Source organism: Mercenaria mercenaria, chromosome 5, assembly GCF_021730395.1.
Source record: "Mercenaria mercenaria strain notata chromosome 5, MADL_Memer_1, whole genome shotgun sequence".
Taxonomy (NCBI): Eukaryota; Metazoa; Mollusca; class Bivalvia; order Venerida; family Veneridae; genus Mercenaria; species Mercenaria mercenaria.
Window position 1 is genome coordinate 31,908,298 of NC_069365.1, and position 25,023 is coordinate 31,933,320.

The window sequence follows — 25,023 nt, forward strand, 5'->3', positions numbered from 1 at the left end:
AAATATATTTCAAAATAAGAGAGAACCATTAGTTTGAAATAGGAAGTCTACTTATGTATAACGGAAGTTTGCTGAAAGTCTATTTTGGGGTGGTGTTACTACATGGCTAATAACGCACAAAAAGCTACCACCACTGCAATACTATCACACAGTTTCTGAATTGTCAGATGTTTACCTATCCAAAAATAGCATTGAGCTTTAATCCCCTCGGATGGTACCGCTAGCCAAAATTTCTGGGTCTGGCTCATGGACTAATTCTTCTTGCAATACATACAGCTTTTGCAAAAGTATTTGCCATTATTTTATGAGTACGTAGGGTTTACATGAGGCATTGGTCCCCATTTTTCATGTAAATGTTAGTAAGATTTACATGCTTTTTGAGACAGTTTTTATTAGATTAGACATCAATGTAATAAACGCAAGCTATTTATTTTAAATTTTGTAATTAAAGACATTCCAAAAATAATGTGTCGGGGAGTGGGGTTTGGGTCAGGGATGGGTGTGTTAATACTAGTTTATTCATAAAACCTTATAAACAGAGGTTTGTCGGCCATTTATATCGGTCAACTACCTCATATATCATGTAATCTAGATACCCTAACAAACAACTTGGTATACTAAAGCTGCTATTGCTTATTCATTTAGCCCGGTAAATAGATATTTATAGCACAGTATGTCACCAGGGCCCGTATTCATCAACATTTCAAAATTTTGGCTTTGACTTTGAGCCTCTAAATATTCATGCTATTGCAACTTCATTTCAATAAATCTATATTGCTGAAATTTTGCTTAGTTTTTAAAATCCAAACAGGATTCACAAATACAGGGCAAAATAAGTTAAGCATTCCTGAGTCTCATGCTTTAAACGTTGATAAAAACGAGGCTTATGTTAGTGTTAAGGCTGGGGTCCGGGTTCTTTCGTGAAACTTTATGAAAAGCCCTAATAATAGGAGTTCTCCCTGAGAAATTCTGAAACATAGGGCATTGTAAAGGCATATGAGCAAATCAGTTGAAAAGTATACACTGATAATCAGACATTGTTTACTTAAATCTTATTTTATTTTTTTTTTTTCAAATCTGATGGGGATTAATGTACAAACATAATCAGTGATCGTAGGTGTGTTGGGGAAAAAACAAATTAATGACTATTTGTGAAAGTTACCGTTCACTCTGCCACAGCGTGTATAATTTGAGCATTTCTTAACGTTAACAATAAATTCACTAGACAAACTTTCTAAACCAGCCAACAATATATGTTACAAAAAGGCTGCTTCAAATAAGATTTAAATCAATGATTTATAAAATAAATTTGCTTCGTTGACTCAGTCTGGAACTACCGTCAGGCATTTTCGAGAAAACAAAGAGAAAAGAGTGAGATAAATCAAATATTCGTCATTGTATAGAGCTTTCTGCCTCAGTATTTCAGGTTTTATGAATTGAGATTTTTCGTAGATACAAAATGAATGCACTTCGCTGTTGTGTGTAGTTACTATGGTGGCTGATTTCTGCTATTTCGTGTTGGCGGGCATTTATCTGTCGAGTTTTCGTGTTGGCGGGTATGAATATGTCGTATTGGCGCCCTTTATTTGTCATGCTGTCGTGTTTTCATATTTTCGCCCCGACGTGTTGTCGGGGCCAACACGAAAACACGACAAATACCTTATTTGTCGAGTTTTCGTGTTTTCGCCCCGCCGGAAACACGACAAATACATTATTTGTCGAGTTTTCGTGTTTTGCCCCGCCGGCACGAAAAACACGAAAACTCGAAAACACGACAAATATCTTATTTGTCGAGTTTTCGTGTTTTCGCTTTAGCATCTTCCGTTAGACATGCGCACAACAATTACTGAACTGAACACAACATAACTGCATACTAGAAAATATAAGTTTGAGAATAAAAATTGGATTATGTTCTATGTATATTTCGACTGAATATAATTTTCGTTACATAAAAAGATATCGAAAGACGAAGGTCGAATATCAAAATAATATTTTCTAACAATTAAGACCTAAAAATGCACCAGAGGCCACCATTGTATTCCTATATTTCAAAAATGTCCGTGGGAATACCATTTGACCCCATAAATAGGAGGGCATGACCCCCTCACGTACCTCAAATTTTGGACAAAAATGCAGCAGGGACCACCATTTCATACAGGTCTATATTTCAAAAATGACAAGGGAGAGATCCTGTGATTCCACTGTCAGGAGGGATTTAACCCCCGTACCTCAGAATTTGGACTAAAATAATACAGCAGGGGCCACCATTTTATTCACATATTTCAAACATTTCCAGACCTACCTTACATGAGGGGTTACCCCATTCCGTACACAACCCCACTCGGCTCGACGATGCCGCCTTCATTCTTTAACTGTTGCCGCTCACCGCACCCCAATGTAATATTTTTGGAACCGGGTCTGTTATAAATACATACACTTTGTATTCTTAAAACGATAACTGGCATCTGACATATTATTGTATTGTTTTTTAATCTCAGATCTCCTAATGCAGCTTGAGTGAATATAAATAAATTCTGAATTGACGGTTCGTAGCTTCTAAAACCCTTTGCCAATGGTTTCAGATATTTAAGATGTCTGAAAAGTATTGTCGTGTTTTCGTGTTGTCGTGTCGGCGGGGAGAAAAAACGACGACACGAAAACTCGACAAATACTAATTTGTCAAGTTTTCGTGTCGGCAGGGCGAAAACACGAAAACTCGACAGCAATGTATTTGTCGTGTTTTCGTGTTGGCGGGGAGAAAACACGAAAACACGAAAACTCGACAGATAAGGTATTTCTCGTGTTTTCGTGTATGCGTGGCGAAAACACGACAAATAAAGGGCGCCAACACGACACATTCATACCTGCCAACACGAAAACTCGACAGATAAATTTGTCGTGGTCGTGTCGGCGCCCACTAAACGTCGAGTTCTCGCGTAAAATGTGTCGTGTTTTCGTGTTTGCGCCCCGCCGACACGACAACACGAACACTCGACAAATTAGGTTTTTGTCGAGTTTTCGTGTTGTCGTGTTTTCGCCCCGCCAACACGCCAACACGAAATGGAAGAAATCAGCCACAAACAATACCACAGCCTATCGTTCTACGACAGAATTTAGGAGTAATTTGTAATTTATATTTACGAATGAACATTAAATATTTTGTAATGCGGAATCGGAAAAAAAGTCCGTTTCATCTTACAGACAGGTGTAATTTTGATAAGCAACATCAAAGGCTCGAATGGTATATTTCACTGTAAAAAGGGCGAAATTCTCTTTAAATACAGTTATTAATTTAAGTTATTAAATAATTATGTATAATTTCATGATTTAAAATATAAAATGCTCCAGATAGCCAATCGATGCAGAATATTATAGCAGGAATTTATGTAGATCTACCTGTGATTTTTTTACAAACCAATCTTTTCATTTAATGATTCGCTACAGGTTAACAGTTTTTGAAATTTATTACAAAGCTATCCGACGAATATACGAAAATAAACGAGTCAACGCGGAATATTACGGATTTGGTTAGAACATAAAATTATTAATAGTTAGTACTATTGTTTTGTTGTTGTATATAAATGGTTTAGTTATACATAATTTATTTTAGGGCGATTGTGAAGGAAGTTCTACAACTTAAATTAATCACTCTCGACACCTCATTCCTGATGGAATCCATCGCCACGAGTGTACTAGTATGAGAATGGTTTGAAGTTTTTAAAGGAAGAAATATTGATCAGGAAGTATTAAAAGTCCAAAAGCAATAACAGGTTTAAAGCAGTAATCGTTAGAAAGTCAGAAAATAGAAATAGTAAGAAAGCAAAAAGAGCTAGAAAGCAAAAATTGTAAAAACAAAACAATGGCAGTCAGCAAGCAATGATAGTCAATTAGTAATGACAGTGAGCTGGCAATGATAGCCAGCTAGCAATGGAGTTCAGCAAGCAATAGTCAGATACTCAGAAAGCAAGCAATGGTCGTCAGCAAGCAACGGTAGTCAGCAAGCAATAATAATAGTCAGCAAGCAATAGCACTCAGAAAGCAATGGAAGTCAGCAAGCAATAGCACTCAGAAAGCAATGGTGGTCAGAAAGCAATAGCACTCAGAAAGCAGGGGTAGTCAGCAAGCAATAACACTCAGAAAGCAATGATGGTCAGAAAGCAATAACACTCAGAAAGCAAGGATAGTCAGCACGCAATTATAGTCAGGAAACAAATACATAAAACGTAACTAGATACGGATTCAAGCATTAGATGGTTGTAATGATATTGTAGAGATACATACTTTTATGCTTTATCCTAGATTTTAATGCAAGGTAAAGACGCACCAGATGCTGGTTAATGTTAAGATGAAAAAAAAAAATGATTTGAAAATTTAAACACATATTTCGACAAATGTTTGCAGAATATTCCACCGAATTAACTAAGGTTTTTAAAAGTTTATAAAGGACGATATTTTCATTTTTTGATGGACACATTAACATGATTTATACGATAGTTATAATTGTAAGAGACTGTCAGATCTCCATTTAGAAATATGCACTAGTTCCTTCTGGGCCTAAAGTCGTGCAACATTTCTGCAGCAGAACTCGTGCATATTTATAACTACCTACCTACCTAACTAACTAACGAACTATATTGAATCATGCCAGCCTACATGCATTATCCATCTATATACCCATGCACATTGTACGCCCTCTTTTTATGCTAAGTACTTAAGTTCATTGGAAATCAGTCAAGATGCAGTCGTCCCGTGATGATACGATTTCATTCCCCCGCTCAAGTATTAATTCTACAAGGGCTATAAACTGTATTCTGCTAAGAAATGTGAATTTAATTGTGGATATCAGATTGTGAGCCTGGAGGATTTGACATGAACTTGCCTGATACCAGTCCGAAATGCCCTAATATGATCCTAATGCGACCGGCCGTGACAGACAACTGACGGGCTAAGCTCATATTTATCATGCTTAGATATATTGTATTTGTCTTTTCAATCAAATTTAGTCCGACAACTCACGATCTATAAAACGTATCATCCTTAACCTTTCTAGATATGGTAAATAAATAAATCTAATGTCAATTAACACTTACCGGGAACGGTCCTTAAATGTTTTGACACTTAAACTGAGTTTTCAGGAACTTCAGTGTTAAGATATTCATGACTCTATTTTATTTTTTATTATGGATTTATCTCACTTCAAAGAAAATAGTAGATGAGACTCCGTTCCGTTTGAAGACCCCTCCCTGACGCACCCCGCGTTCAACGGACACTGGACGTGACACATTCCTTGAAGTCCTAGTTACACAGTTTAGGTCTTCGTAAGAATTAATTAATGGGTGCAGGGTTAATGACTCTATTTGATTTTTAATTATGGATTTATCTTTATTTCACTTCAAAGAAAATTGTAGATGAGACTCCATTCTTTTGAAGACAATCGTTATATAGAAATACAGTTTGATTAAAGCCGTGCATTTCGACAATAAAAATGCAATTAAGTATTTAATTCCCTTCCTATTGCAGCATTTTGTAGGTTGTTCGATTTATTAGTACTAAGTTTGAACTCTTTCAACGTTGTGTAATTAAACGGTGATTTAGAACAGAAACCTGTAATACACAGCAATGAGGCTGATAGGAACAACATAATTCTTACATGATATTTCAGCAATGACAAAACCGACGTAACACTTGCATACCAGATCCAGAGTTTCCGGTAATTTCTATTTTGCTGGAAAGTTCCACCTTGTACTTGGTGACTTCCGTGCTGTGTTAACATGTGTTGTAAAAGACGTGTAAAGAGCTACACTTTACTTGTAGGTTCGAGCAGTAATTAGTAGGTCATTAACGTAAGGAGCCACAGACTCACCTTCACTCGAAACAATCCAAATTTTAACAATGATGAGACCTATGTTTAAACTTTATGTCAGTATGAGTGACCTGTCACTAAATAAATAGCATATGCTGATTAAATGTGATAAGGCTGTGGCGTTATTGCTGTTACCATATTATTATAGATTAATATTAAAATATCATGGCATATTGTTCGAAATATTACTATCATGATGAAAATTTCTAGCTAATATATGTAGAAACAACATCAACAAAAATCCCACAACGCCATGAAGCTTAAGCTACCATGATAAACACACAGACACCGGAGAATGCAAGGATATTGCAAATTGCTAGGCGAGTCCAGCTGCAGAAAACCCTAGATTTGATTAAGTAAAAGTTTACACAGTTATTGATGACTTGTGATTTTTCATTACGTGCGTTTTGCATACTTATAATACTTGAGGAAAGCAAAAACTCAGGAAGCAATATTACTGCACTATCCGCATGATCAAGCCGCCAGTAACATATAATTAAGTTACTTTCCTAAGTAGTCTGACAGAGGCTTTCCTTAATACATGTATGCATAGGAAGAATCGAGTAGAGTAAAAACAACTAGAATATCACACTTCCAAAATTAATATGACATATGTCGTTCAATTAGGTTTGACCAGTATCATCTCCGTAAAAATATCGGCTTTTAAAACAGGTATAACAAGATAGTTCAATGACAAGAGTTGACATCACTTTTATTAAAACTTGTTTTGGTCAAAACCCAAATGGTCGAAAACCAAAACCCAATGTATAATTCGTATCCTACATCAAAAAAGAAACACTCTTAAATGGACCAAAGACAACGGCTTAAGTTTCGCCTGTCTACTTCAGGTATTGCTTCCAGGCAACTTTTCCCAATACTAGCATTAATATCTATTGCCCAGTCGTACGTTGTCTTTACCCATGACACGAAAGAACTTTCGTTTCAGTATCTGTAAGATTGTACAACTGTATACTGAAACAAATATAAACAAAGATAATTGCTGGTTTCGGAGAGTGAACATAGGTATTGTAATAGTATTCAAATGCGTAGTCTCGTCATCATCATCATCATCGCTTGAACTAAAGCATGATCCTCATAAAAGACGTAAATAAATCATCATCCTCATACAGATACCGTCATAACTGATAACAAATCAAATGGTTTATCGCGGCCAGAAATTTGTACAAACCGGACAGAAGTTGCGAAATTGTCATTTGTGCAGGAAAGAAGCGTTTACCATAATGTCCAGTACTGGACAGGTATAGTGACCATGCACGGACACAGCCAATTTTCTCAGAGGGGGTCCGATCCCCTGACCCCCCCCCCCCCCCCCCCCCCCTGGAAATTTTGAAATTTAGCACTTCATTTTTTGCATTCTGGGGCAGTTTTATGGACTAACCTGATAAATTTGGGAAAAATAATAAAATCAAGCTTTCTTGAAGGTAAAATTCTTAGTTTCTTTTAGATAAATAATATGAATTATGTCGGGGTCGTATGTAGCAGCAGCCGCATATACTTTACATGCAGTCCTAATGTTGCCTTTTTCGAAAAACATTTTCTTTCCTTCTTGTCTTCTTTCCTTTTTTAAAGATTTTCCAGAGGGGGTCCGGACCCCCGGTCCCCCCGCCCCCTCTGGATCCGCGCATGGTGACATATCACGCTTTCTGTTTATGCAGGTAAACTTGTGTTTGGTTAAATTTCAACAGAGCACAATTGTCTGAACAGTGTACAAACTCATTACTGTTTTTTCAGGCAAGGGTGGAAAAAAAGTGGTAGAAAATGAAAACAGTAACATTTTTATTAAAAAAAAATAAACAATGAGACAAATATTTCCAACATCTTTGGTCGGTTCAAAAATCCCATGTTAAACATAAGATAAAGCCTGAAACGTGTGAAAATGTTCCGAATGTAAATCGGGTGAAGTAAGCGCTCTATGTAACTGGGCGAGTCTACTTACTTATTACTTGAGGATGAAAAAAAAAACGTGTTTTTTAAATGTTGCTCTTAAACAAGGGTGGCGGTTGAACTACTAAAAGTACAACAACAGTTAATTCACAACAAATCGTACGGTATGTTTTATAATCGGTAGAAGCTAGTCGTATTTACCCTTATGAGACCTGTTTCACCCACAAGTAAAGAATTCACAGGTCCATCATGAAATATTTTCCCCAGCACGTATATACTTGTCCTATTCAACAACAAGATTTATATTGGTAATAACAGCAGTACTGTAGTAAAGGTAAAGGTAAAGTAAAGTAAAGTTACTTGTTTAACGTGGGTAGTCGACGAAAGTCCCCACCTGGAATGGATGGAACAACTTATTTCCAGCCGAGCCCACGGCAGGTGTCATATTTACCTCCCCAGCATCCAGTCTAGGCCGATACTGCTGGAAACAGTACCAATTTAAGTAAATCACCCAGCACTGAATACTAGTCGGGATATCAGCCGCGACCGGGAATCGAACCCGGACCGCTGGCGTTGTAGTCCAACCTGCTAACCACTGCGCCACTGACTCCCTTAAACTTAGTGCCTTGATCTTTATTTTATAAAAAATGCGGCCGCCTAAAAAAAGGTAGAAATTGCCGCTTGCAAAAGTTCAGAAATACACTTGTGATTTCTTTGGTTGAAAAGACATGGGAATCCCACGTTTCGACTAATTGGCACAGACATAACATGTTATTTTTACTTGCTTTCCCGCGCGTTTTATATGGCGAGTTTTCATTGGTCCAGGGAGACATTCTTAATTTGCATATTCAGTGAAAACAAACGGCGGCGCCAAAACACACACACACACACACACGCACACACACACACACACACACACACACACACACACCTGCACATAGAAAACGTATTATACGCCATTAAAACAGTAGGAAATGTTCTATGTGTACTTCCATTAAAAATAAATACTGACATATTTTGATTATATAGCAAATATTAATCATTCCTACTCTTACAATCAACCTTAATATTAAGACATTTTTTTCTGTATATGTAAATAGGTCTTATGCGACTTTTGACTAATTTTTTATGTTAACCTAGTCACATGAACGAGAATTCAGGAACCTTTTGTCGTATTTATATTTTAGTAGCCATGACAACTTGGACAGATCAAGGCAAAATTAACTGCTACTTTACTAGCGTCGTCTTCAATAAATCATGAAATAATGTGCAGTAAAAACTTAAACATAGATGGCGCTTCGCTCATATATTTTAATATCAATTTCATTTGATAGTTTTCCAAGTTTAAAACATTTATTTGCACGATAAATTATCACTTATATTTCATTAAAATAGGTAAGTGTAAGTTAAGAGAAATTACACAAAATTGGTACCGTTACTATAAGATGTTATTGAATTACAAAATAAAATGTACACAGATGGAACGTCAAGATATTGCTTGACATTTGTTTTAATGTTGAAGCAAGGAGGAACATGGATAGTTTAAATTCAAATCAAGACAAAAATAACTTGATTATACCGTATCAAATATCTACAGATGTGAAAAAGATTGCAAACATTTAGTTATGAATATTTATAACGTTTATAAAAGAATCCATCAATTTAAATGTTTTCCCGCAGCAAACCTCCAAAACAGAATTGCTGTTTATTGCTGAGTACGGTGAAGGAAGAATTTTGATGTGAAGATAAGTGAATAGCAATTTAATCAAGGTATGCATTTCCCCTACCGTCATTAAACCGAGCCTGCAAACGTCGTGTTGAGCGACCTGTGGAATTTCCACTTTTTCTATACTAAAGTAGTAAGAGGTAGTCCCTATAGCATAATATTACAATGAATAATAGAAGTTCGCTTCGCACTATTGGCAAGATTCTGCTCCTGGCGAACAAATGAACTTAAAACAAATGTAATGTATGTGCGAAGCTGTATATTCTATAGCTTTACAATGTAAGGGACTGTTTTTGAAGAATTTTAATTCAAAACATAAATTTATAAAGAACTGTTTTAAAGCTGCAAAACTGACGACAAAATAAACCGGACCTAATCTATCAATGTTAGCGTAAAAACTGAATTCTAACACGACCAGCAAATAACCTACATTCATATAGAGCCAAATCTATCTCGGGTTATTCTGCAATAAACCACTCGCGTGCAATAACGTCATCCGATCCATGTGTAGCACGATCGTAAAAAGTAGTTACCATTTTTTTCTAACACTGTTGATACTAAGATTAGTATGTCGTGTTAGAATCAAAATAACAAGTTCCCAAGTGTGATTTATCGTAGAATAACCCGAGTTTTTCGTTCTTATGCGAAACAATATATCACTCAGGCATACGGCCTTCGTGATATATTCTTACGCATAAGAAATCAAAACACGGGTTATTCTACGATAAACCACGTTTGGGAACTTGTTATTTCTTAAATAACACGCAACAAAGCAAACGTTTAGCACAACGTACTTCTGTTATGTATATGGATTCGAAAGATATGGAGAAACATTCGCTGAAATATAATTACTTAGTAAATTTTAAAATATTTAAAATTGTTCAGGATGTTTTATTTCTCAATAGTTTTGCTGCATTTCCACTGTTTTGGCCTATGTCAGCTAATAGGGTTAACATTGACTATTTGTCCATCAGAAATGGATCCGAAGTATGCCGTAACACATGACTTGTAAGCCGAAGTATGCAGTAACACATTATTTGTAAGAATTGTCTTTTGTTTACGGGCAAGTCATCTATGAATTGTTTACGCGTTAAATGTCCTTAATTTACAACAATTTACAACTTCTTGCAGCTTAGAAAGAAAATATGTGCACAATTGTACAATATCTGTATATCTACTGAAGCTGTTTTAGATATTTAGCCTCACTAACGCCAAAAGTCCTGAAATAACTGACTGTCATGCAAATGGGCTATTGGTACGATTATGTAAAGTTTTTGGTATGACGTGGTCGGAAAGCGAACCAAACACTTCTGGCACAAAAACAACCTGACGCTCTACCGTTGTTACATAATGTAACATCACATTCAAATTTGTGAATCTCGTAATTCATTTGTGTAGTAAAATTTTGTTTTTAAATGAAACAATTCGTTGGTCCTGTGTTGTGTGAATAGGGTTTTATCCTCATAACACTCTGCCATAGCACCTAAAAGTAGCTGACCCCGTGTGCTTTCTTTTATGAGCTAACATTTTAACACTTCTGTGAGCTGTATGTTCGATACAGCTATTGCATAGGAATGTTCTGAAATATAAAAATCAAAATTTAGCAAACGTTATTACAAAGTGTTTCACTCAGTATAATGTATGTTTATAGAAATGTTAAAAGCGCAAAAGTCTGAGTCTTTAGAAATGCCAACATTATTTTCATACATAGTATATGCTTCTAGGATGACTTTGGGAGTGTTTATTTTATGGCACATCCTCTGCGAGTATACTCAAAACTCTATATGGTCGAACTAGATAATGAGGCTTTCCATATATTGATCTGCCGACAACAGCACGATCACATTTTTAAGAAATCTCTGATGTAATCCTCCGATAATAGCCGGATGTGTTAAAAACGAAAAGAAGCTATGATTTCATGTTATACTGAAAACCTATTCCAGTCAGCAAACATTAGAATATTTGTAAAACGCTATAAGTCAATTTTCGGTAATACATTTCCTTAGTTCAGTATAATGTTATAAACGGTCAAGCTATTTAACTACCTTTCTTTCCGGAGTTATATATTTTCAAGGCTTTTCCATGAAATGTAATGAAATTATTTACTTATACACTTGAACTGGTATCAGAATAAAAGAAAATTGAATACCTGTTGTCTTTCTGCTGTGATATACTCTAATAATTATTCAATCAGTTATCACCTGAAACGAGAAATTATGCATTTCTACAATGATGTGTTTGTATAGCACTGAACCTTACCCATTGATTTTGGGCACTGAACCTTACCATGACATTTAAAATCGAGTTCTGACGAAATTAAGAAGTTCACAAGCATCAGACAGATAGCTATGGGAGTATATATAAAAATCCTATACTAGTAGTTTATGATTAAAGTGTATATAGTTGTGAATATTTGAAGAAAAATACTATTTAAGCAAAATTCACTGAACCTTATTCTACGATCTAAGTCACATTTTTCCTCAATTCAAATCCCGTGACAGCATTCCTGGAAAACTACAAAAGCGTTTGCGTAGCCACAAAGACTGGTATTTTCCAAAAAGTGTGTAGCATGTTCATAGCCAGGTGTTTTTCCCCAGCATTTTCTTAAAAACGCAATACATTGTATTAAGGAAAACACACCTTTCCGTGTAGTTCCACTATCTTTGTTGTTTGTTCATATAAGGTTCAGTGCGATCCCCTCCCCCACCCCTTGACCTTCACTTGCACACATAACATACATTTGTTGAAGCGCTCCTCACACTTTTCTCATAATTGTATGCTTTCTGTAAATCAACCTCACAGCCTCGTAGACTGATCAACTGAATAACCGTACTTGAGAGGGAGATGTGAGTTCCATTGTTTGCATCATAAGACTGTGTTTCTGCTCTTCCATAACGTTGGCTAGAACTTCTATACTTCCCATCAATTTTTTTGTGAGAAAATATGCATCTCCTAAGAACTTATTCGGAACTGTCTTCACTTTGATCGTATTTTATAGTGATACTAGATCTGAACTAGAATAATTGGGACTGGGATTAGAGAAGTATAGTGTAATGTAAAATGATTTTTTCTTGCTAATTTCTCATATGTTTGATATAATTAACGTTGCTTTATTGCCACTTTGTCGAAAAGCTACATTTGTTGTAAATTGTGCCTGAAGTGCATTATTTTATTTTAAGGATTTCTTATAACCAAAACAGTTATTACAGCATTTTCTATAACAAACGTAACAAGAGCACCGCCTTGCGAGTGCAGATGCTCATCTGATTTTTTTGTCTCTGTATAATAGAAATATTAACCTACCCATAAGGGGCCATAATTCTTGCAAAATGCAATGCAGAGTTACGGTACTTGCTGTGCAGTGTCAGCTTTTAATGGCGACTAAATACTCCAAGTTTTAAAGCCATAGCTTTGACCGTAAAGGAGAAACGTTGACCTAAACGCAAAACTTAACCAAGAAATCTGATATTTTCTAAGTCCAAAAGGGGCCGTAATTCTTGCAAAAAGCAATGCAGAGTTACGGTACCTGCTGTGCAGTGTCAGCTTTTAATGGCGACTAAATGCTCCATGTTTTAAAGCAATAGCTTTGACCATAAAGGAGAAAAGTTGACATAAACGTAAAACTTAACCAAGAAATCTGATTGTCTAAGTCCAAAAGGGGCCGTAATTCTTGCAAAAAGCAGGATGGAGTTATGTTTCTTGCTATACAGAGTCTGCTTTTGATGATGAACAAGTGTTGCAAGTTTCAAAGCAATAGCTTTAATAGTTTAGGAGAAAAGTTGACCTAAACATAAAACTTAACCAAGAAATCTGATATTTTCTAAGTCCAAAAGGGGCCATAAAAAGCAGGGTGGAGTTACGTTTTTTGCTGTACAGAGTTAGCTAATGATGGTGAACAAGTGTTGTAAGTTTAAAAGTAATAGCTTTCATAGTTTAGGAGAAAAACTGACCTAAACATAAAACTTAACCAGGCAACGCCGACGCCGACGCCGATCAAGTGATGACAATAACTCATCTTTTTTTTTCAAAAAATCAGATGAGCTAAAAATGTATGTGTATTCAATGATAAATAATGTGCAAGTGAATAAAGAACAGAAGAATGGATAAAATATATACTGTCACATATAGTTATACCTATACACCTTTATGACACATGTTAAACGGCACAATGTGGTAACTGTATGGTTAAAAACTTAATTTTATTATACTCAAAATAAAACATTTTCTGGTGTCATATATACAGTATGCCTGAATGTGACAAGTTTTAGGGAGAGCACAGGTCTATGGACCGGTCCATGTCAGGTGACTGAAGTTTGCAAATCAGACTAATTGATAACACATTATAGATAATTTATCAAAATGAAAGATTTTTGCAACACTCTGCCTGATTGGATGAGTGTATATTTTTTGCACTCTGCTGATTGTGCAACGCTGACATGAACGTTTATCCTTCCTGGCAATCCTAACAGCTTTTTAAGCTACGTTTCGCCCAGTATATTTAGCAAGAATATTGATATATCTAAAAAATGAATAGTAAGTTTAATAAATATAATAAAAACCTTTACAAATACCAACATAATATCAATTTACAGAAAGAGCTGAATACGGTCTGTGCATCACATGAATAAGGTTGTGATTAGTCGATCGATTGAAGTCTTCTAGGTACTACTATTGTTGTTATTCCTCGTAGAAAAAACGAAACAAAGCTGCACACCTACTAAACCTTTGTGAAAAATTGAAAGAGAACCATTTGAACTGTTAAAGTTTGGTGTTTAGTTTTGCTATTTGCAAAATGTTCTATAGAACAGATGATAGAAAAATACAAATAATACGAAATCCTCATAAACTTCTTGTCTTACTACAATTCGCGTCCATCTTCTTTTAAAGATAGTTCTTATTTGCTCTGTAAAGTAAGTATATGTAAATAAAACAAGAGGGCCATGAAGGCCCTGTATCGCTCACCTGACCTATTGACCTAAAGATCATCAAGATTAACATTCTGACCAAGTTTCATTAAGATATGGTCATAAATGTGGCCTCTAAAGTGTTAGATAGCTATTCCTTTGATTTGACCCTGTGACCTAGTTTTTGACCCCACATGACCCAGATTCGAACTTGACCTAAAGGTCACCAAGATTAACATTCTGACTAAGTTTCATGAAGATATAGTCATAAATGTGGCCTCTAGAGTGTTAACAAGCTTTTCCTTTGAATTGACCTAGTGACATAGTTTTTGACCCCATCTGACCCAGATTTGAACTTGACCTATAAATAATCAAGCTTAACGTTCTGACCAAGTTTCATTTAGATATGTTAATACATGTGGCCTCTACAGTGTAAACTAGCTTTTCCTTTGATTTGACCCCCGTGACCTAGTTTTTGACCCCACATAACCCAGATTCAAACTTGACCTAAAGATCATCAAGGTTAACATTCTGACTAAGTTTCATGAAGATACAGTCATACATGTGGCCTCTAGAGTGTTAACAATCTTTCCCTTTCCTTTGATTTGACCCCCGTGACCTAGTTTTTGACCCCAAATAACCCAGATTCAAACTTGACCTAAAGATCATCAAGGTTAACATTCTGACTAAGTTTCATGAAGATACAGTCATACATGTGGCCTCTAGAGTGTTAACAATCTTTCCCTTTGAAATGACCTAGTGACCTAGTTTTTGACCCCACCTAATCCAGATTTGAACATGACCTATAGGTCATCAAGATTAACAGTCTGACAAAGCTTTATGAAGATACAGTCATAAATGTGGCCTCTACAGTGTTAACAAATTTTTCCTTTGATTTGACCTGGTGACCTAGTTTTTGAACCCAGATGATCCAATATCAACTTTTTTCAAGACTTTATTGAGGATAACATTCTGACCAAGTTTTATTAAGATTGGGCCCAAAATATGACCTCTAGAGTGTTAACAAGCTTTTCCTTTGATTTGACCTGGTGACCTAGTTTTTAGCCCCAGATAACCCAATATCGAACTCGTCCAAGATTTTATTGAGGGTAACATTCTGAACAAGTTTCATTAAGATTGGGCTAAAATTGTGACCTCTAGAGTGTTAACAAGCTTTTCCTTTAATTTGACCTGGTGACCTAGTTTTTGACCCCAGATAATCCAGTATCAAATTCCTCCAAAATTTTATTAAGGGTAACATTCTGACCAAGTTTCATTAAGATTGGGCCAAAATTGTGACCTCTAGAGTGTTAACAAGCTTTTCCTTTGATTTGACCTGGTGACCTAGTTTTTGACCCCAGATGACTCAATATCAAACTCGTCCAAGATTTTATTGAGGGTAACATTCTGACCAAGTTTCATTAAGATTGGGCTAAAATTGTGACCTCTAGAGTGTTAACAGTCAAATTGTTGACGACGACGACGACGCCGACGCCGCCGACGCCGAAGACGGACGACGACGGACAAAGGGCGATCACAAAAGCTCACCTTTGCCTATGAAAAGTTTGTCAGCTTGCTATGTCATGAGTTTTTTGTTAAACTATTTTATTTTAAAATGTATTACAGAATGATTCAATCGATGAATGGATACAACAAAACACGTGTCTCACTTCCTGGGAATATATTCCAAATCTATAAATAAAAGAAACATTTATAAGCGCTTAATGTATAATTTCCCTGCCAGGATAGCTCAATAGTGAGAGCGCGGATCTACGGGGGTTCGATCCCCGAGCGAAGCGTCTGTGCTCCGTGACGATTTGATAAAATAGGTTGTGCCTGAAATCATTGGCACATACTTGTGGAGGACAGATTTGTAGGCCTACTGTTACTGAATTCAGGAACACTGGTTAGGTTAACTGCCTGCTATTACATAAATGAAACATTGTTGAAAAGGACGTTAAACCCAAAACAAACGAGAACAAACAAATAATGTATTCTTATCTAAATTATGAATGCTCAAAGACAGCAGCACTGCAAAGTTTCGTCGAATTCGCTTATGATTTTTTTGTAAGCAATTCTTCTCCACGAATTTCATATAAAGACGGTAGGCCTACTTGTCATTACATTTAATATGCCCATGAAAAAATCTTGTCAAACTGGTATTTGAGCTGATATGATATGACATTCATATCTGTTAAAAACTAGTTTGACAAATGTTAATCCTACGGGGTTTAATGCGGGTAATCAGTTAGGGGTAACGTTTAAGTGCAGCTGCTTAAGTTTTTAGTATGAGACTAGATCTCTGATAAAAAAAGAAAAACAGTTTTCGCAAAAATTTAGTGTTGTTATTGTACGTAATGTATCCGTGCAGCCATTGTTACCAACCCTCGGAAAATCATAGCTACCAGACTCACATTTCAAGTATATTACGCATACAAATGTCCTATTTTTCTTAAATTTCATGTTGTGTGTTTCTTTAGCCGACAGAAATAACATAGCTTAATCTGATCTACGTAAGATCATTAGATGTATACTTGTCACAGTAACGGCCCTAAGTACTCTAGCTCTAATGCTAAATGAAGGTGCTTACAAGACTGAAAGCGATATAGTATCCAAGCTGGGCTTTATCTAACAGGTAATTAGGTGAAAGTAATTATTGTACTGGAAAAAAGTAGTTTTCTATAATTAATATTGGAAGCAGCTGGTATTATACCCATTTGTTCTTTACTCAGATTTATACCGTGATTATGTTTTTGATCACTTTTCAGGGAATTTCATATTGCTTTACTCAATCATTGTGTTTTAATTTATTTAGAATTTCATTTAACGACATTTGCAAAGTAATCAAATGGATTCAGACATTTATCTGCAAGCCTGAAACAATAGTACCTTCTTACAATGACATAGAATGAGAAAGATTAAACCTCTACAGATTCCAGGATGACAGCCTCATTAATTATTGGATTCTTCCGCTCTTCAACGGACTCCCAAGCATTTTCCAAGCATTTTCCAATCAGTACACTCAGGTAAGAACGCACTTTCTCGGTAACAAGGCTACACACACAGCGTTAGGATTAGCAGTTGCTTACTTCAGTAGAACGTTTGCAGACACGGGTGAGGTACGGGGTCAAGTTAACAACTCGTGCGAAGGAATTTGAAATGTTGCGTGTAATTTTGAAAATTTATTTATACTGGAGATAACCATATTCTGGGAAAACTTTGAGGTAAAGGCATTGATTGACATATGTAGATAAAGTTTGGCAGATCCAAGAAGATGCCGAGATTAGTGGTGTATCAGTTTTCGACATGTACTAGCTTTTTTTTTATTGTCCTAACGCGAAATAGTAATGAAAACTGTAAATAAAAGGAAATAATCTGTTAACCAGACATCCATTCGCAGTTAATTACTTACAAAATGGATTATTGCAAATAGTAATTTCCAAAAAGAAATGTTTATCGTGTTAAGTCCAATTAGACAACTTACAGAAATACGAGAGAAAATTAAAAATAATATTTTTTGAATTTTATTAAGGAAAAACTGAAAGTAATGAAAATCGTACTCTTGTGTCGGAATTTAAAAAAAATATTGATTTGAAAATGTATCAAAACTTATTAAATAGTAAAGTATATAAGATTATTATATGTAGTTTAATTATTTTAATTAATGCGACATCTTTTCATCTTTACAACGTAAATTTTAGAACCTTATTTCCTTAAAAACTGTCTACGATAAATACTCATCCGCAAATATAAAGAAAAATATGTTTTGCATTCAGAAAACATAATAAGTCTTGATAAATTTACTTCGAAAATTAGCCTTCTTTATCTAATACGTAAGTATAAGCAACAAAATGTTCATGATACAAATTTCATAGATAAAAAGGCAATTGATTAACCACGCGTTTCTAGACGAATCATTCACCACGTGTTTCTGGGCGGCTTTATTTATATTCTCTTTCTCCTTTTATATTACAGGAAGGGGACTCGAACCAGCTAGATACCACCATGTAAGAAATGTTGCTATGCAAGTATTTGTAAACAACGGCAAGCTGTAATGGTCTATAACAATGTGAACTGTGAAAAGTAACGCTGTAATATATCTATAGTGTTCCATTGCTGCTGAACATTCTCCAGCTGGTTTTATTTGTTTAGATTTAAGATAAACATACAGTTATCTGAAAATGGGAATAAAACTCATATTCGTTTGAGCATATGGTTTAAATTGTGCACGTAAGATTTGTAACATTTAAAGGACAAAAGATTTGGTGATGTTTCATTTAGACGATGTAGTGTTACAAAGAAACTGACTTTAAATCTGTAAATAACACTAGTTTTAAAGTAAAGTTTTCATGGCTAGACAGTGGTTTAATTGTACAAAAGGACATATATAATAAGTTACATCAAGGGATATCCAAAATGGATGGCAACGCAACGTTAGAGTGTCCGTTTGATTTGGCAACCCCCATTGGAAATTCAGGGTAAGCGGTATTGATATACATTTATACTATATAATAGTTTAGGAGTATTATCTGCTAATTTAGTGGGTTTTTTTTTCTGTTTAAAATAATTGTTTTAACGGCGGAATTGTTAGGCAGTACATTTAGTAATTTAGTTTCTTTTATATTTTTCAAATTTAAATCGCAAACATATCAAGGAAACTCATTAACAAAAATAAGATTTTCGTTTAAAACATTCCTAGTACAACATTTGTTGATTTAAAGAATGTTTAATATTTTAATTGCTATTGATTAGTTAATATGTATTCTTTTACAATAATGAATCAAGATGTAGTATTTGAGAAAGAAAAAAAAACACGACAAAATGAGACAAAAGTCACGGTTGACCTTTTTAAACGGATGAGAAATTATCAAGATCATCGTTTTTACATTACACAAAACTTCTCAAATCACACTCAGTTTCAATATCACTATGAAATACTCTCACAATGAAGACACAGTCCCGAAGGAGTTTTCAGAAGATGCATAGTTTCTCACAAAACAAATGATTGGAAGTACAAAAGTTCTAACAGCCAAGTCTTTTGTCAACGACAAGGAAGAGCAGATACATAGACTATTAGATTCTCACAATGGAACTCATATCTCCCTCATGATTGTCGCTTATTCAAATGAAGTGTAATTAGCCTTGAGTTGAAAGCGTATGAGGCTCTGTGCTTAATTTATAAAAGACACACAGTCGTGAGAAAAATAACTGGACGCTTCAGCAAATGTATTTGATGACCAGTTATGTGTGCAAATGACAGTGTTATAATATTTCTAGAGTATAGGATAGTTTAGGTGACAATTCCAAACAATCAGTTTATGTCTTTGGTAACAATTAGGTTATAATTGCCGTTTGGATACTGCGACTATTGAAACATCAAAAGGAGTGAATGAAAATTTTCCCTTTCTGTCACTTTAACGCATGATTTTAGAAATATTTCACTACAGGGATTCTACAAATCGATACTAGGGAATGAAAGGCTTATAAACGTTTTGTAATTTTTAAGTTATATTTATGTTTATGAACACTCCGAATGTATCCACGATGTATTTACTGCATCATTTTAGAATTTTATCTGTATAATTCAGACTTTCCTAGTTGTTCATAGCATATTTTGTATTTCCTGTGACCGACGTAAACGTATAAATGCAGCAAGTTATATATAAATTGATAAACATAAAATATGTTAATGGAATATGAAATAAGGTATGGTCTATTTATATAAAAACTCATACAAATTGTTTTATCAATTTACAGGAAATTATCTATCAAAATATTCATAATTTTACCATTAAATCAGTACATGTTAATTGAATACAAGGTAAAGAAAGACGATTGTAAAACACGAAGTTGGTTCCCAGTAAATTTCTATTGTGACTACAACTGGATCAACAAAGTAAAATTCATATGTAGTAAGATCAGACCATTTAATCAATCGGTTGTGTTCATTACTTTCTCTCCAAAAAAGAATGTCATTTTTTTCATTATTCAGATTTTTATATAAAATAAAATGATAATATTAAAAGTGTGAAAAAAATAAAATGGGTTAGACGTAATGTAAATATACTAATATTACAAACAGTCCTTCCTGTCATATTTCTATGATCAATAGTATCCCTTGTTAATTTAGATACTTATATTTTACTAACATTGGACTCCTTTATCCTGTTTTGCAAGATTCACTAGCGTTTTTTTAAGTCTTGCGACTGAAACCAAAGATTTAAAGTATTTTGCCTTTAGGAAGTTAATTCGCAAACATCTCACCCAATCCATCATAATTATGTTTAACTCATTTGCTTTATCTCAAAAGCTGAAATGAACCTGTGTTCATACTTCATTTCATACTTTTAATGCTAAGCAGAGAGAACTCGCAGCTTTTTTTTTTCACGCTGCGAAAAAAATTTAAGAGTCATTTATATCGTTATTGTACTAAATTACGTATCTTGCTTAATCCGTCATTAAATATAATAACAATCTGACCAACGAAACTATCTATGTAAATTACGCACAGTTTTAGCTGCTTTATTTTCGTCTAGTTGTATTTCAGTTACAGAACATTGCATTAAAACCATTCATAGAGATAATGGGATGCTTCCTAATGGTAATTCTGCACGTTCAGGTCAAAACTTTTTCTACAATGTAGAACTTGATCAAACGCCGATTTTCAAAACTTTAAAATATACTTAGAAAATTAGGTAAATAAAAAAGATTTTTTTTTTTTTGCAAAACTGGTTCGAAAAAGAATGACCTCGCAAATGTTTCATGGGAAAGTGACAATTTTGATAATATTTTCTCGAACGTTTTAATGAAACTTCTTACATTTGTAAATAAACATATGGCATATAACATGCTGAATTCAAATGTATAGATCCGTGTGCTTGTTTTTTTTTTGCCCATGGTTAAAGAGATCTGCGCATTTCATGCTGATTTTTAAGACGTTTTGGCACGTTTTTACAAATGACTGAGAACTGTTTGTTTGAAACGTAAACAACTAACATCAAGCTAATTATCAAATCAATATTGTATAAAACTCCAGCTGGTACTGAGCCTGTTTCTATGAACTTATACAAGTTTTATTTCATTCAAAATGTGTTTCAACCAATTTTCCCTAACCGCTCGACCCAGGTTAAGTATATGGATCAGAGCAGGCCCGAAAATCAAGAGGGAGGTGGAGACCCTTGACCACCCCTATCGCCCTCCCCTCCCCTCCACCAATCCCAGTCTGATGAGACGTGACCTTATGTCATCAAAGTTTTCGTTTTCAACTACAGAAGATATCGCATTTACTCAAATCTAATTTCATGTATTAAAGAAAAAGAAACGATTGATTGCCGTACATGAATCTCTATTGTGACAAAATTAGCTAAGCAATAGCGAGAAACCTAGATATTTTTATAAAATATTATATCCCAAGTGACTATTCTTCTTTCCTTTTTACATTGTGTGACATTCATGTAACAAGATTTAAAGCCGAGAAATTAAAAGCTTTGTTATGCCATTAGCAAAAGTTTGTAAAAATCTCAAATATAACAAATAGAACAGAATTAAAAACTATAACACATTATAAACAATAGCACAAATTAATACTTACGAAAATCATTATAAAATTATGTAAATCCATTTGAAAGGTATAATAACTGGACTTAAGAATGTCAAATACAAGAATTTCATTTGTGTATTAGTTAATAACCTGAAAAATAGTGGTTAGTTTATGCGTACACAATGCCTTCAGACGTTAAACGGAATCTAGCACCAAATTATCCGAGGGATTCTGCAGTTACTGCCACAGGGAACAAACATACGTTAACGTTACATGCCTTTAATCTAAAACAGTAGATAAAATATAGTAGCGCTCTTTCTTGGTCGCAACAAAAACTTTGACGTCACCGCACGTTAATGTGACGTCATTCTAGCGTAAACGTGTTTTAACAGAGACAAGCATATTAGAATTCTAGTTTCACTATTAAGAAACACAAGCAAATCAATTAAATATATATCCCCACGAAGAGGACAACATAAGTTTCATTAACTAAAGGGCAATTACTCAGTATTTCATGTGTTGATTTAGACTAGATTATCTTCAGACCTTAAATCTCTGCCATAGAGTATAGGATCGTAGTGTATAGGCTTTATGTATTAATATTTGTATAAACTTGAGGATTGTTTCTAGCAAATGCAGTAAGAATATTTGCAATATTACCAGAGTTATTATCTTTTAATTAATTGATATATGCATCCTGTTTGTATTTGTATTCGCACAAGGTAGCAGGGTACACTTTCAAATTTTGGCCCCCGTCAATATTTGTTATAAACAGAACATCGTGATTTTGGATGTCTGTAAATTAAGGTGAGAGATAATGATTACTAATTCTTTAGAAAATTTATACAGCCGATACATGTAAAATTCTGATGTCAGTTGGAAAACTAACTGCTGGTAGCTTTGTATGATCAATGAGACACCATTTCGCGGAAAAATTCAATTCACGGAAGGGTTCTGTGCTTGTTGATTGATACTCAGGAACATTTTCGTTATTTTCCGAAAAAACGAGCTGGATTGGCCCCCATTCCGTAAGGACTATTAAATTAAGAAATGCAATAAAATTGGACAGTGTTCTTGCAGCGGGATCATTGTAGACTGTTCAAAAGGTGCAAAATTGATGATTTTGACACGCTATTCTTCATGGATGATGTAAACCTTTCGCTTTGATAACTTTCTTTATTCTTGTATGAGAATCCTGATCTTGCCATTAATTAAAAGCACAAAACATGCACGCAATTTATAAAATAGCCACCCAAATTTTGCTCATAGGGGAAGTGCAATATTGCGACTCGCTACATGTAAGACCGTCCGTGCCCAAAATTTTCGCATCTAAGTGTACCTTGCTACCTTAAGGAAAATCTGCCAAAATTAAATTTTGAAAGAACTCTTAAATTTGTGCGGTTTCAAATAGTTTAGAACCTCATCTTCGAAATTCTAAACTTTCTGGGCGCTTAAAACGCTACCTGACGGCACAGCAGCTCAAAAATGTTACGGTGAGGACACATAAAAGCATAAAAGTCAATTATTAACCCACACAGCGCATATTTGGCCCACCAGCTATGCAGTTCGTCAATCAGGGGGATGGTCGGACGGTGGGGACCCCATGAAATAAGAAAATAAGGGGTGGAGACATTTTATTTTCGCAAAATGGTGCAGAATTGCCCTTATATCATTCCTAATGACAAAATACGTTAAATCAAGTCAGAAAATGGTAAAAACGGATGTAGTGTACGTTCTTTGTTTCGTAGGGACGATTTGTAAATTTTGGCTAAATTTGTGCATTAGGGGTGGGCAAGTTTAGAGTATCTCATACAGACTTCTTTTCATGCTATTGAAAACATTTTTATTTGGTTGAATTGGCGAAAGACATATAAAAGTTCAGAACAAGTAAAACCCTCTTTTGTTCATTAACTGAAAAATCTTAAGGTAGCAGGGTATACTTTCGAATTTTGGCCCCCGTCAATATTTGTTATAAAGAGAACATCGTGATTTTGGATGTCTGTAAATTAAGGTGAGAGATAATGATTATTAATTCTTTAGAAAATTTATACAGCCGATACATGTAAAATTCTGATGTCAGTTGGAAAACTAACTGCTGGTAGCTTTGTATGATCAATGAGACACCATTTCGCGGAAAAATTCAATTCACGGAAGGGTTCTGTGCTTGTTGATTGATACTCAGGAACATTTTCGTTATTTTCCGAAAAAACGAGCTGGATTGGCCCCCATTCCGTAAGGACTATTAAATTAAGAAATGCAATAAAATTGGACAGTGTTCTTGCAGCGGAATCATTGTAGACTGTTCAAAAGGTGCAAAATTGATGATTTTGGCACGCTATTTTTCATGGATGATGTAAACCTTTCGCTTTGATAACTTTCTTTATTCTTGTATGAGAATCCTGATCTTGCCATTAATTAAAAGCACAAAACATGCACGCAATTTATAAAATAGCCACCCAAATTTTGCTCATAGGGGAAGTGCAATATTGTGACTCGCTACATGTAAGACCGTCCGTGCCCAAAATTTTCGCATCTAAGTGTACCTTGCTACCTCAAAAATGCTAACCTGGAAATGTTGTGAAAATAGACATTTGACAACACCTGTCTCCGTTCATAATTACGTACTTAATATTCAATTCATCTGCTACTGCCCTTTGATTAATAAAATAATGCAAGTTTTGTCAAGAAGGTGACATATGTTTGTAATGTTTTAAGTCCAGATGATATTTGTGGGGTGAATTTGTATTCACTCGTAACAGGTTCCCAACAAATGTTTAAATGAAATAACATTATCAATGTAATTTCACCTGTTTTGGCTAAATAATTTATTGTTGAAGTAAACAAACATTTGTTGATATTTTCTGTTTATGCGTGTATGAACGGAATGATGCTTTTCATATTTTGTGCGATTTTACGTGTATAAGCCACATTGGAACCTTTACCAAATCCGTGAATAGCACTAGCGATTCTTGGATGATTTGCTAATAGTTCCTAAAAGGTTTATACCTGTATAATTTATATAAACGTACAGAACTTTACTTTAAATTTTCGTCATGAGAAAAGGAATTTTAGCTGTTATTCAATA

At 34.8% G+C, this 25,023-nt stretch overlaps 1 protein-coding gene across 2 annotated transcripts in view; it reads left to right on the top strand.

The window, feature by feature from the left end:
• The first annotated feature begins 17,436 nt into the window (after window positions 1-17,436).
• LOC123556860 (uncharacterized) overlaps window positions 17,437-25,023 on the top strand; it is a 31,246-nt gene continuing 23,659 nt past the window's right edge. Inside the window, exons 1-2 of one of the 2 annotated variants that reach the window (XM_045347910.2) lie at window positions 17,437-17,622; window positions 18,374-18,876. In XM_045347910.2, the coding sequence (XP_045203845.2) occupies window positions 18,815-18,876 (62 nt within the window). In that variant the 5' untranslated portion in view covers window positions 17,437-17,622; window positions 18,374-18,814. Of the gene's footprint in view, window positions 17,623-17,743; window positions 17,831-18,373; window positions 18,877-25,023 lie in introns of those variants that run through there. The other variant, XM_045347911.2, reaches the window with a different exon arrangement.